General features: G+C 35.2%; 1 protein-coding gene across 2 annotated transcripts in view; it reads left to right on the top strand.

Annotated features, from left to right (window-relative positions):
- nos1apa (nitric oxide synthase 1 (neuronal) adaptor protein a) overlaps positions 1-15,546 on the top strand; it is a 115,020-nt gene that overhangs the window by 64,680 nt on the left and 34,794 nt on the right. For both annotated transcript variants that reach the window (XM_051896547.1, XM_051896548.1), the window contains exon 7: positions 2,029-2,186. In XM_051896547.1, the coding sequence (XP_051752507.1) occupies positions 2,029-2,186 (158 nt within the window). The remainder of the gene's footprint in view (positions 1-2,028; positions 2,187-15,546) is intronic.

The following is a 15,546-nucleotide window of genomic DNA, read 5'->3' as shown; positions in this document are numbered from 1 at the left end:
ATGTGTGTCATGTTGGGTGTTGTAAACAACTTTGTTTATAATGGGAGTGATCTAGTTTTGTTTTGCATCATGCATCAGATTTTTTTTCTGCTCCAGAATTGCCTTTTAGCCAGTGAAAATGCCAGTGAAGATCTGTGAGGGACTGTGTGTCCCATTACATGTAGTTCAGTGTGGGGTAAATGCACCGACCTCAGATCTATTTCTGTTTTTAACTCTCGTGTTATGTTCAGTAATACAATACAGTTTATGATCTGGGACAAATTGTCACCCTAAAATAACCATAATCACTACAAATTGTATTTTAATGTAATGATAGTGAAGGTATGTAATGATTTCATAGTTCATTTTACCATGTGTAAATGCAAATATTTATTGGATCACCCATATGTATTGATTTAATTTATTTTACATAGTCCTACAGTGACACACTTTTTAAAAATTATAAATATTCAGTTAGTCCCTCAATTAATATAGTAAAAAAATTCAATGCTTAAAATATAATTATATATAATTTAATTCATAATATAATTTATATAACATATACTATATTTAATTAATAATATATATATAAAAATTATTTTAATTGCTCAAAATATAATTATACAAGAATGCTGTTCAAAATAGTTTTAGATGTAGTATAGCATGTCACACCACAGGACACGGCTGTCACTGCTTGACATGTCATGTCAACTACCCATTTCCAGAAATACAGATCTGCTGTACAGACTGAGTGAAGGTGTGGTCGGAACATGCGTGGGGCCCCATATCAGTAACACAGTCCCCCCCCCACACAGAGGATCCACAGTTTACACAGGAAACATCAGTGCTTAGTCAGAATATCTGCTTGTTTACCTACCGGTGGCATTATATGCAAAAAATATAATATTCTCACTAACAGCAAAACATTGGTCCATTCAAACCAGTGTTATTTTATTATCATTGAGATACTATTATAGTTTTTATTAATATTTTGTGTTTAGTTATAGTAATTTTGTTGTTTTTATCATTTTTAGTAGTTGTTTTTCAAATATCTGTTAAGTTTTATTAATTTTTAGTACATCAAGTTAACCTAAATTAAAGGGTTAGTTCGCCCAAAATTGAAATTTCTGTCATTAAGTATTCGCCCTTATGTTGTTCCAAACCCGTAAGACCTTCATGCACTGTGTTTACTACATTAACATTGTAGGAGAATGACAGGGAAGGGAACAGAAGAAATTGTTGAATAAAGTCGTTATTTTTGTTTAGTTTTTGCGCACAAGAAGTATTCTTGTCGTTTCATAAAATTAAGGTTGAACCACTTTAGTCACGTGGACTTTTAATAATATCTTTTAATACCTTTCTGGGCCTTGAAAGGTGCAATGACGTTGCTGCCTATGTGTGGTTCAGAAACCTCTCGGATTTCATCAAAAATATCTTAATTTGCGTTACGAAGATGAACGAAGGTTTTACGGGTTTGGAACGACATAATGGTGAGTACTTAAAAGATTAGTTCACTTTCAAATAAAAATTTCCTGATAATTTACTCACCCCATGTCATCCAAGATGTCCATGTCCTTCTTTCTTCAGTCAAAAAGAAATTAAGGTTTTTGATGAAAACATTCCAAGATTATTCTCCTTATAGTGGACTTCAGTTGGCCCCAAACAGTTGAAGGTCAAAATTACAGTTTCAGTGCAGCTTCAAAGGGCTTTAAATGATACCAGATGAGGAATAAGGGTCTTATCTAGCGAAACGATCTGTCATTTTCTAAAAAAAAAATTAAAAATGATATACGTTTTAACCATAGACGCTTGTCTTGAACTAGCTCTCTTCTTCTTCTCTATTAGAATTCCGGCAGTGTAGACGCTGCTAAGTGTATTACTGCCCTCCACAGGTCAAAGTTTGAACTAAATTGTCATATACAATATGCTAGTGCAAGTTGAAAAAAAAAAAAAAAAAAAAAAATTCAGTGAGCTTTTTCTTTCATCTTTGTATAATGCCTTCAAGCTTGGAAATTAATATTTAGCAAGATAAATTGTTTCTCTCTAAAGGGCGGGAGCTCACAGGGGCTGAAAAGCCAACTGCAGACGAAACAGACATTGATGCAGAGGAGCTTCCCCTCCCCGACAGCACAATGGACGAGTTCAGTCGCGGAGTCACTGACCTGGATGCTGCCAAGAAAGAGGAAGATGTCACCAAGGACATAAAGGTATCCAGCTGCAGTTCGCTTACCCACTTAATTATTCAATTCATATCAATAATTAACCACAATCTTCCATAATGTCAAGCTCTCATAGTAGTTTGTTATAGCTGCTTTTACGCACACATCCCTTGCACTGTATCTTCCAATTAACTCGAGTAATCGAGGGAAGGTTATTCAGTGCATATTCATTGTTTTGCAGATTAGGTTTGTTTTATGCTCACGGCGGTGTTCAGCCTGGGGTCCAGATGCAGCTATAAGCCTATTAGCATAATCTTGTGGTGTGAAAGCAGCTGTGCTGCAAAGGATTATGTAATGATACTGTGACCCTAACTAGCTGAGACATTCTTCAAGAGAATTATTATGGTAATGACAGTTTAGTGTTGATGAGAGGAAAGTGACAAACAAGGTACTGGAGTGTTGGTTCATCTGGATTGTCGTCATTGCATTGAATTTATCTCCATTGATAAATTTCACCATCTGGATCATTTAAATGACAAGCATTCTAATAGAGTTGGACTAAGAATTTGAGTCAGCCTAAAAATAGCATTATGAGTATTCATTGTGTTGAATGCAGGTTTTCTGTTGTCCATATAGCTTATTTGTTCTACCTCACTGAAGCCTGTTTATCTTTCCGCTCAGGCGTAATTTTGTGGGTTTGTTACATCAGTGTCTGGGGCGATGAGGCTGGAATCATGTCTGAGACTGATAAGACATCCCTCTCAACAGGAAATTACAATGTCAGAAATATTTGGGTTGTCTCTGATGATTGTTTCATGATTTATAAGCCAGTCTGAAAGTTTTACTCTGCACCAGAGAAAACTCCCATGACAGCCTTAGAGGTATACTGTGTCCTTATTTCGTTTGGTTTCAAAAAGTATTGACCCAAATGGAAATTTTGCAATCCAATATGAAACTCAAACTCAGATGAGGTGTGGGGTAGTCTAATGTGTGAGTTCAGTGTGGTGAACAAAACTAAGGCCCTAGATAAACCATCCTTGAGCATGACTCTTAGAATGAGCTGCTAGACAAATATGAAAACAAACAAATAACATAATGATTTATAACATTTTTTTTTTTTGTATGATTTTTCTTAGGTTTGGTCATCACACAGTAGTATTTAAGAAATTCATACTTGATTCAAATTCATACAGACTATGGTTACATTCATATTAAAGGAGAATATGCTTATTCTGTTTGTTCAATACATTTATTTAAGGGATGCACAATATTTTTTTAATAAATTGATTCTAAATTTTTAATTTATCTGTATCAGTTAATATTAGAAATATTTCTGTTGATTTGGGATATTTAATTGTTCATGCTTCTTTCCTCCTTTTTTATCTTTTTTTTAGATATCCATTACCTTTGCTATCATCTAAAATATTTTTATATAAACTAATAATTTAATAACACTGAGTGCAATATTTAGCAAATCTGTACAAATACTCTACATTTACAATTAGTGTTGGTTGTAATGCATGACTAAGTAATTGATTACGGCACTTTTTACCTTGAAAAGTAAAGTTAGGGATTACTCTTAATTTTTTCTGTAATTTAATTAGTTACTACTGATTGAATTAAATACTGTATAGACTATAGAACAATTCTTTATAAAACTATAGTGGATTTAACATCATAATTTAACGTCTAATGTTAAAATGTATGTTTTTAATGTAACCTCCCTTTAAATACTTTGTTCAAGAAGAATTTATGTAATTTTGTAGGCTTATTTTTTATTTGAAAGAATTAAAAGAGCAGTTTTAGGTCTATCCTTGTACTGTTCAACTGGTCAAGGTTGATATTGGATTTAGAAAGTAATAAGTAATGCATTACTTTTTAGAGAAAGTAATTAGTACAGTTATCTAATTACACTGTTGAAGATGTAATTAGCAGCTAGTAATTAATTACTTTTATAGAGTAGCTTACCCAACACAAATGTTTACAAATGTTGTGATGCCTAAATCAAAAGCAATTGCTTGTAAATCAATTTATTTTATTTTTCAGTATTTTATGTTATTTATATATTTATTTATTTTATACAACATAGTTATAATGTAGAGTTTATTATAATATGGATTTATAATATCTGCTATTTATCTCTTACTGGCCATTAACATGTAAAATGTTATCTGCCAAAATTGTAATGTTTTATAACCCAAGTGACTACTTTAAAATACTTTAAAATACTCCAGTAAATTTAATCACAAGTTTGGGCGATATGTGCTGTATGAGACCCATTAATATGTGATATTTATTATTGAAATCTGACATTATTGTGGTTACAGACATTGACTTGATTGATCCACCTCTGTCTGCTGTTGTATGAATAGGACAGTTTGAGTAAATACAGTTGTCAAATCCAAACACTGACACGTAACTGAAGAGAATCTTGAAAATGTCTGGTTGTTTGGCACTGCAGAATAATTCTTGTCTCTGGTTTTAAAAGAAATGTCATTTTTATAACAGAATCATACACATGTGTACACTTGGCACTTGTAGAAAAACTATTTAAATTTAGCATTTCAGCAAATGTCTTCATGAATAAAGCTTCTGAGAGCATGCTGTCATACTCCTACATAAGCAGATCATTTTAGATTCTTGTAGATTGCAGTACAGGGATACTCATGCCATCCTCAAGGACTTGTGGAGCGGAACTGGACTGGTTGTGTAGGAGTTCATGCTGTTTTTAGGGCTGGTACAAGTGACAGAGTTGTTCAGTAAGTCCTGCAGTCAGTTGTGCTTGTGGAGCCGAGAGCTTCTCCCTGTCAGTCTGTTGACTCCGCGTGCCTGTTGTGTCTTCTGAACATGAGCTTATAGTGGAGTAATTATGTCATTTTCTGAGCCTAGCCAATTATTGGACTATACATTTCTCCCTCAGAAGAAACCATGTTTTCAAATCACAGTGCATGCTTTAAAGAGCACCTTTCCCTGATTCATGGTTTTAGACCTATTTGTAGAATTGATTAGTAAGTCTTATATGAGGCAATGTTTGTAATAGTGTGCTGAAAAGCTCTTGGTCTATATTGAGGTCATGCACACTAAGTCTGAATCAATGGATATTGTTTAGTGAGAAGAATACAGATTTTTTTGGCTGGTGTTTTCATTGTTTAATATGACCTTATCATTTTAAATGCATTTTAATCACATTTTGCACAGAACTGTCACATAATTATAATTGCTAACAGGAATGGGAAGAAGACAGGGGAAATTATATTCTAAATGGTCTGATATGTGCTACTCGGTTTAATTTGAATTGAATTAAAATTTCAGCTTTTTATTTTTAGAGAAAGGGGTTTGGGGATTTTTTTTTATTTGATTATTTTTGTTACATCAACTAAATTAAAACTATATATAATAGTCAGTAAATGTGGAATGGTTGGCTTTATGTCAGTTCACCTTCATTTCAGTGTGTGCGTGTGCGTGTGCGTGTGCGTGTGCGTGTGTGTGTGTGTGTGTGTGTGCGCGTGTTTTTGTGATTTATGAGGACACAAATTTGTATAATGACATGGGTATTACACTGGTATTACGACGTAAACATGAATTATGAGGACATTTCATGAGTCCTCATATTTAAAATAGCTTTAAAAACATACATACATTTTTAATAAACAATGTTTTATTAAAAATGTAAAAATGCAGAATGTTTTCTGTGATGGGTAGTTTTAGGGGTAGGGGTAGTGTAGGGGATAGAATGTACAGTTTGTACAGTATAAAAACCATTACGCCTATGGAATATCCTCACTTTGATAGCAAAACAAACCTGTGTGTACGTGTGTGTGTACGTGTGTGTGTACGTGTGTGTACGTGTGTGTACGTGTGTGTACGTGTGTGTACGTGTGCGTGTACGTGTGTGTGTGTGTGTGTGTGTTTATTTATGCAATGTAAAACAAATTACCATGTTTATTGTTTCCTTTCCTGCAGACAGTTAATTAGAGCTGAAAATCTGTGTTTCACGCCACCATATTGTTTATAGGAAATTGGCAGATGCTTTCTAATAAAATGAAAAGTTTATGGTGTTCCTCTCTGAGCTTTGATAATGAATGGTCAAGGGACTCTTGGTGTGCACAAGTGGTTGCATCCCATTTTATAAGAGACCACAGTGTGCTTTAGAGGGTTTCTGCACAAAACAGGCACTGAATAACTAATGAAAGCAATTAGTCCTCCTCCTGAACAATTCTGAATCTTACCCAATGTCAGACCTCGGTACCACAGTCCAGAAACTCTGTGGCAGGCGGCCCAAAGCTGTGGGAATTTCACATATCAAATCTAGAGAAATGAGGCTACTGTGTAGCTCTGATCTTATCAGACTATCTCTGCCAGGCAAACAGCCAGGATCCTGCCAGGAATTAGTTCCCTTTAGTTAGAGGGCACATATATCTGCTGGATGCTGGTAGAATAACTCTAAAAACCAGCTAGACCCCGAGGAGCTGGATATCACAGACTGAAAGTGGAAAGACTGTGTGTAAATATAGCACTGTTTCCTCATTTTGGAGAAGTAGTGTCTATCCAGATCAGACTGTTCATGTGAACAGTCTCATGGCTCATGTCTGAAATGCTAGATTGTGCCCAAAAGCCAGAATGTGTTTGAAAGCAATGTCAGTTTCTCTGGATAATTCATGATGAACTGAGTTTAGCCCATGTATCTGTTTAAGAGGCAGCTTTACTTTTACCCTTGTGCTCAATTTCAGAAGATCCTCCCCAATGCATTGCTGTTTACACCAAACTGGTGGTTAGACACTTTAGAGCAGGTAGACTAGGGATGGTAATCTTAAAGGGGGGGGGGTCCAATGCTATTTCATGCATTCTGACTTATTTACACTGTTAAAGAGTTGGATTCTCATGCTAAACATGGTTCAAAAAACGAGTTCAACCTATGACGAATTATTTCTGTGCCAAGTACACTCCTTCCGGATTCGGATAAGTTTCGGAAAGTTTTTTTTTCGATTATGGCCCTGTATTACGTCATAAAGGCCGAAATTCCTTGTATGGGCACTCCCTGATAAGTGTGCACGCACATCACCCAGAGCGAGAACAAGAGCACGCCCATCGACGTGCTTCGTTCGGGTTACGGAAGCCGAGAGATTTTTCAACAACATCACCAAAGAAGTGTGTTTTTGGTTGTGAGGGAACCCAAGCATTAAGGTAACAGTGGATGCAGTTTGTTTTTCCGGGGCAGAAGCGGAGTTGTGCACGTATGTTTGTTTGTTCCTGGAATTTCGGTGATGAATGTTTTGTAAACAATTCCCAGTTCTATGCTGGATTTGTAGATCGTGGGCGGTAAAGAGTACCTGAAAACCATACTTGAGTACAGATACCTTACATTGAAAATGACTCGACTACAAGTTACAAGTAACCAATTCCAATACAACTTGAGTAAAAGTCTTAGAGTATCTGATTTTAACAGTACTTAACTAATTTACTCATGCTGAATGTAGGCTCAAAGATCCACTAGTCCGCAACACCTGAGAGACATGCCAGTGAAAATAAGAAACAATTGATTTGTGAGATGAGAAATCAAGTTTATTTTCTAAAATCAAAATAAAACTGAACACCTCAATATTGCAATAAATCAAGGTCGACACAACAACCTTCTAAACGTCTACAAACTCTCAAGTCTCAGTTAAGCTCAAGTGCACAAAAAGGTCACAAGTAAACCAATATCCTTCAAAAAGGTCTATCAATATAGCGGATAAATAAAACAATGTGGTAACACTTTATGATAACTCACGCTATGAAGCATTAGTTAAGCATTAGTAAATAGTCAATTCATCATTTATAAAGCAATAATAGACATTAGTAAGCAGTTTATAAATACACCTATAAATGCTTTGTTCTTGATTTATAAGCTTATCTATGATGTTTAATAATTGTATTTTCATAATTTAGAAATGATAAATTGATCATTAATAAAGTATGAAAATACAGTTGTTAAACACATTATAGATATGCTTATGAATCAAGAACAAAACATTTATAGGTGTATTTATAAACTGCTTAATGTCTATTAATGCTTTATAAATGATGAGTTGATTATTTACTAATGCTTAACTAATGCTTCATAGCGTGAGTTATTATAAAGTGTTACCGTTTGGGTGAGTAAAGGCAAAACGCACAAGATATAGTACCTTCAATGCCCTTAGATGGCAATATTGCTTCTTTATATCAAAAACAACTGCTTCAGAAAAAGTTAGGTGCCATGAAAAATGTAATTTGTAATTGCATTACTCATCACAAATGTAGTGGAGTAAAAAGTACATTTACTTGCTCAAAAATGTAGTCAAGCAGAGAGTAAAAGTTGCCAATATCTTTGATACTCAGAACAACTACAAAGTAGCCAAAAAGATACTTAAGTACAGTAACTAATTACATTTGACTCAAGTACTTTACACCTCTGACAGAAACTCAATGTCCTAGTTGCACACAATAACACAAGTGCTAGCAATGCCAAAGTCATGGGTTCAACAAATACATTGGCAAAATGTTTATTTTAAATGTACTCTAAGTTGCTTTGGATAATAGTGTCTGCCAAACACATACATGACTAGATTTATATAGATTTTATATATTTATTTATACTGTTTGTATTATTTCACGGTGACAAGTCGTCCTCTCTCATCACATTCAATTCAGACTGCAAGCGCACATCTCTAAAATATAATTTGTTTTGCTGTGGCGCTGTATATTGTAGATTTTCCTTACCGCTGTGCACCGTAGTATACTGTGTTCAGTCTGCATTAATTCAATCCAATAATGAACATCTTTTTGTTTGTTTTCCTTCTTAACACATTTATTTCATTGCAGCTGAGAGGAGACATAAAAGAACAGACTCTGAAAGCTTTTTGCTTCAAGAGCCTCTGCCGTCAGTTCAGTTTTATCACCTTGACGTTTGCCTTGAATAAGCTCTTGAGTGATCAGCTCAAATCCAGCCTTGAAAAATTAGACATTTTTACGCTGCTAAGTGTTGCATTCAACACAAATTATTATAGAATAAAATGCATTGTGCAGATTGCAGAAGAGTTGTGCAGTTTGTTTGTATAATTTTTATATTTCAACTTTGGAAAAACTTGTATTCTAGCATACCAATGTATTATAGACAGAATAAAACAGTCATGAATAAAACAGAAAAAAGAATGAAATTGAAAAAGAGAGATGGATAGATAGAAAGAAAATAAACTCTTTTCTGCTGTTGTTTAGTATTCATACAGAGAGCAGCCTTTGCAGCAAAACTGATATTGAATTTTCCATGCTGGGTAACAATGTATGCCTAAAAATAGCAAAATACGAATTAATTTCAACAGAGTAACTTTGACCACGCTCAGATGCGTAGGCTAAATGCTGATAAAGCTTTGGCATTTCACTCTCAATGATCTTTCATACATTATAACAAAGCCCTTTTGTCTTTGTAATTCATTCAGTCATAAATTTAGATCGTGTTTCAAAAGGACGCACGATTATTCAATGCGTGATTAGTTCATTCACTTCCATCCATATGCTAATGTGTTACAGTGACATTTAACATTAGTTTGAATGCGTGGAAGACAATAAAAGCCAACAGCTTTATAGTGGCATGTAAATCATCTTTAGAGCTAGTTAGTTAGCTATTTAACAGCTTAGACCTCTTGTGAATCTCCTTCAGACTGTTTCTGACAACCATCCCAGCACACGATATTTAATGCTAACCTATATTTTTCAAGGTTCTGAATGAACCACCACAGTGAAAAAGGATCCTTTATAAACTTGCTTTCAGAAGCCGTTATTTGAGATTTTGTTTGATGTTTCTGGTCATTGTACTATGCTCTATAAATCCTGACATGTCAATGGAGGAAATCCATGTGGACTGTGTTTTAATAGACACACTAGTTTTGTCAGATTTTTTTTAAGCTGTATTATTGTCTAGGGTGTGCTGGTACCCTCAGGCAACTTTTAGTGTCATAGCTATAACAATGAACACTGTTTTCTCTTGTGACTTTTCAGACACTATTGTATAGAGTCAGTCATGTCAGTGAGAAAGGTAACAGTGCTCACTTACATCCTGAATGTAGTTGCTGTTAAGATCTTTTAGCATTGTATTCCAATCCCCGATGTCATGTTCCTGTCCTCAGGGCTACTCGACTTTGGAAAGCTCAGGAGCCACAAAGCCTCAAGATCCCTTTAGCTTGAAAGGCTGCACTCTTGATTTTTCTTATTAATGAAGCCAGTAGACTACATGTGGAATGCACATTTGAAGCACTTGTCTGTGACACAGTCTGCTGTAGGTTATAGTGTTTAGTATTTAGTAGTTAAAGTAGTTTTTGTTTTTCATGTCAAGTAGCGCTAACTCAGGTAGTTAAGTTGTTTATATTTGCATTTCACATAAAGGTGCAACAGGTGATTCTCTACAGAAACATTTTTGTTTCTGTAGAGCGCGTTTCATGCTATGCAGAGTTTATGCAGACAGACATCAGTCACAGAACAACAAGCATATGCTGGACTCATGCCATAACTACTGTAATTAAGAGATGGCAACCCGTGACATTCTAACCAGAGCTGTTCACGTCCTCAGACTCAGAATTATGCGTATTCATGTCAATAGTATCAACACCGAAATGAATCTGCAGCAGTCAGGTACAAGCTCTCTAAGTTGTTTACGTTCATTACAGGCGCGCCGTTGACACGGACCCCCGCAGTTTTGAAAAGACAGAAATCGACCCCCGCACTTTTGATAAGGGCTGCTTCAATCAGTCACACTATATCATCTTTTAGCTTAGGATATTTTCTTTCAAATGAGACCATTTTCATGTTTCTGTGAGCTTTCGTTTGTAAATAATCAACTGGTTTGTCGCGGATGTGAACAGGAAATACGCTCTCGAACGGAGAAACACGCGATCTCCAAACAATCGATCAAAGCATGCTAACGTTTTAGGACAGGTCGATGGTATATAAATCATGCCCGAACGTTAGCGTTTGTCAATCAAGCCAAACCGTCCATTCAGAAACCGAGAAATTTGATACTTTAAGGTAAGGAGGCTGATCTCTCAGGTTGACGCGCGAGCTGGCTTGACTGGAGTTTTCGTGAGGATATAGTTTATGGACTGTTTTGATTTCGGTAATTACATCTAGAAAGGTAAAAGCATTGATGGCATCTATAAAAGCGATATCTGAAAGCGAAACGAAAGTGATTATTGCCTCGACCAGCGACGCAGTGGGGAGGACGCACAAGAGGAGACCTGCACGTTTAATTGGTATTTGTATACTGTAATACTGCATTTACAATACTTATCAGTGGCGTGCACTTTGATCGCGAAAGTGAAAGTGCCCTTTGCGGTCGCATCGCGGTGCCCCCACGTTACCATTTCTCCCCCCGGAACGCGATTTCTACCGCAGGAGAACAAGCCACTTTTAGAATAAGCCACTTTTATTGAAGAAAATTATTAATGAATCAATAAAGTATTTTGTTTGCATGTGCCACCCTGTTTTAATTAAAACAAATTTTATTTGTAATAAAAATTTATTTGCATTTACTTTGAAAGTAGTAACTTTTGCAATCAAATGTTAACAAACATCATTACATACCATAATGTGCTTCTCAATGCCATCACTAAAAGCTTCTTGTTGGAAGAATGTCACAATCTAACTTCTCTAACACTGTCAAGGACGTCTCAGGGAAAAAATAAAAAATAAATAGTCAATAAACAGGAGGCAGCAATCTGCCTAGCAGAAAACCCTGAGCAGAAAAGCAATGAGGGCATTTGTTTGGCCGCTAGCAAATCTCACTCAGCCCAGCTGTGAGCTGAACATTCCTCTTTTACCCTCGGTTACCCTCAAGGGCTCAGTGATCTCCACCGGGGTACAACTAACACTTCACATTCAGAACACTCGACATATTGCACAGGTTCAGGAGAGGCAATGTGTCTAGTCTACAGACATGAGTTATAGCGGTTTGCTCCCAAGCTTGTTGTATTTCACGTGCTGTTGAGTATTTCAGTGTGTCGTTTCGTGTCTGACTGGAATATCAAACATTCTTTAAAAAAACTCCTGATTTACATTCAGGTCTTTAAGTTTGTTTCTTGTATAATGAATATGCAGCACTGTGTTAGACTCCTGGATTGTTTTGCCAATTATCAAATAGACCAGCATAGTAATTGTGTGCTTGAGAAAGGCTTACGTTGTAATACTCAGCATATTTTCTTTCTCATGCAAGATGTGCAGACGTTCTCAGGCAGCGGTGGATTAGTGTGTTGTTAAATCTAATCCACTTTTAAATGCTTTGCTTTCAAGTACAGAACATCCATCTTGGACTATCAGAGATCTCAGCATATTTTCATCTTAGTTTTGCGTGCTAGATAAGTTTATTTGATGTTTAGCAGGAATCAACATTTTTCAAAGAAATTGCAGCTCAGGATGATAGTCAGCTTATCTGCTTTGAGAAGTTAATATACACTTTTAGACAGTTTTCTGCAAACTTTCTGCAAACTTTTGACTAGTAGTGTCTTAATAATCTCAGCCTCAGATGGACCACTCACGGTAAGTTTACTGACCGACTGATGCATATTGTATGAAAAAAATAGCAAGAGCTGGCTCATAATCAAGTTAATTGGCTCACTTCCTCACAATTTCACCATTGTAGGGTGCACCAGTACACCTGGAGACAGAACTTTTGATTATAAAGTAATTAGAGCTAATCTGTTAAATTTTGTCATCCACTAATTACATTATACTCAAATATTCAATTATTACGGGGATTTTCCTGAATTAAAAATCGTTCTGGTGCCCGCCAAAAAAATCTTTGTCCCGCCAAAGATTTATTTGATCATTTAATGCGACGAATGATGATACTTGCCATTCACCAGTACTTGCTTGATAGCCAGCTTCTTGTAAGCGCTCTGTGAAGAGTGTCAAAGGTTTCTATTTACAACATGTTTTTGCAGCATTGAGCTTTGTAGCCAATCACAGACATGTCTGTTGAGCGTGTGAAGGCAATGGCCAATCAGGTGTGTTTAAGATAGTCAGAATCCACTCAACGGCACTCAGAATGGTTGAGTATTTGTTCAGTGCGAGTTCTGCACACTCATGAATTCATTCATTATAACCAACAAAGTATAAACACAACGTCAATAAGAGATTCATTGTGCAGCTTCATTGATTATAAAGTGAGTTTTAAAGTGCAACTTTGTGTACCTTACGTTGTAATTGATTGCTTCAGTGATTGCAATCTTTACTCACTTTCTCCTTTCTGTATATAATATATATTTTTCATGCTGCTAACTACACATTGCAAAGTTTCTGGATTGACAACCATATAAATGCACGATTGAATCCAATTGACAGTGATAACCATAGTAATAGATGGAACAAAACAATCTGATAGCTTATATGTCAAATGATCTGTGCAAGTCTTGGAGTGTAAATGCAAAATAATAGAGCTGGCATTTTTTCTACGTAATGTGTTACTTTGTTGTTCACTTTACAAATCAGTCACACAGTGACTTTTTACATTTAAATTTACAGATTTTTAATAAAATAGTTCTAAGCACATTTGTTTTATGATCAGTCCTGACAGTGATTATTTTTAATTTCACAAGAAAATAGGATGAGATGAGTTAATATTACAAACCTTTTCTTTGCATTTATTTTAGATTTATTGTCAGTACTGGGCTCACAGTTCACGCGTGTTGGGAATTTTGTACTGTGTGTGGATTGATTAAAAGTGACTGCAAATACTTTTTACAAATACTTTTTACAAATACTTTTTTTGCTATAAAATATTTTAAATAAATGCTGTTTTTTAACTTTCTGTTCAAATCCTTAAAAGTATTAAGATTTCCACAAAAATATTAAGCAGCACAACTGTTTTCTACATTGATAATAATAAGAAATGCTTCTTGAGCACCAAAATTAGCATATTAGAATGATTTCTGAAGGATTATGACACTGAAGATGTTTTAAAAAATCTTACCAACCCCAAACTTTTAAACAGTAGTGTATTTGTGAAAAAAGTCTGTACTTTTTATATGTGGATGGACAGAAATTTCTAGGTTGGAAGTTCTTGTGCAGAGGAAAAAAAGTGGAAAAGAAGCATAAGGCTGGTTGTCAAAAGTTTGTATGACATAAATCTAAACCTTTGTGAGTCAAGAGTTTCTTACAGTTAGTTTAAAGAAGGGGTATCACACACAGTTTCTGCCAATCTCATGTTAATCTTTACATATAGAGTAACAATGCATCCTTCATATCTCCGAAAAGTCTTTAGTTTTATCACATTTATAAAAGATTTTTTTGAAGTCATACTTTGACGTTAGTAATTAGCACAACCGATTGTTTTCATTGTATCGCTTTAAAAGTCATCATAAGGAATCTTCTGGTGAACGGAGTTGAGTTTGTACAGCATGGCAGACATTTCCATATTCCTCCCCTTTTTCTGCCACTATAGGTCCGTATTTGACCCAGACCAAAACCTCATGTTTAAATGGTTCCTGATGATACTTGTCGCTAAAGTAACACTACAGACTTTTAGTAGCTGCTGTTGATTACACATCCATCCAGGATGTGTAATCACAGATAAAGCTAATTAGGTTTTTCTGCAGCAGCTAATTGAAAGCACTCAAATGAATAGTACTTCCCTTGATACCTTTTAACAGATGTGTTTTCTTTCACCTATTACCAAAGTCTGTTCAACATTGTATTTTCTGTTACACGGCAAAAAAAAGAAAATACAAATTTCAGAACAGATGATAGTGTTATTATTCCTTGTGGAGTGATGGAAATATTCCACTAACCACCAAAGATAAACTATATTTGCATTTCCAGAAGGAAATGCTGGTGCTTTCTAAGCAGAAAAAGCTTAAACTTTGTTGCTGTCATAATAACCTATGTCTTGTTTTTTGTTGGCAGTGCGTAGTAATCAACACACAGCACAGTTTCTGTGCCACCTTTGCAATGTAAACAGCTTTAGATTGTTAAATATATGTTGAAGACAGATCTCAATTCAATATGCAAATAAATCCAATGAAGACGACCAGTTGCAAGTATTATATCTTTGCTTTTGATTGGATTTTGAATAGCAGACATTAATGTTATGTAATTTTGCTTATGCCAACCTCGTTACATATTGTAAAGAATTTTGATAGAATATTTTTTAGATAATTTGCCTAATTTTAAATAAAATCCCAGGGAAAAATGGCTACTGCATGCAATATATGCAGTATATTTGACACCATAAGCTGTCAAAACTGTAAGATTTTTTTTTTTGTCTAAAAGTGGTGACAATTCAATAGATGGAGCTAAAAATCAGATTAAACCATCCTTCTAGTATAATTTTATACTTAATCGTAGATGAATGCTAAATATGCAAGGATTATAACTTTTTCATGGCTGCACACATTACATTTGT

This window comes from Ctenopharyngodon idella, chromosome 6, assembly GCF_019924925.1.
Source record: "Ctenopharyngodon idella isolate HZGC_01 chromosome 6, HZGC01, whole genome shotgun sequence".
In the NCBI taxonomy this organism is placed as follows: domain Eukaryota; kingdom Metazoa; phylum Chordata; class Actinopteri; order Cypriniformes; family Xenocyprididae; genus Ctenopharyngodon; species Ctenopharyngodon idella.
Note: the sequence above shows the minus strand (reverse complement) of the source record. Positions and strands in the feature narration are given on the sequence as shown.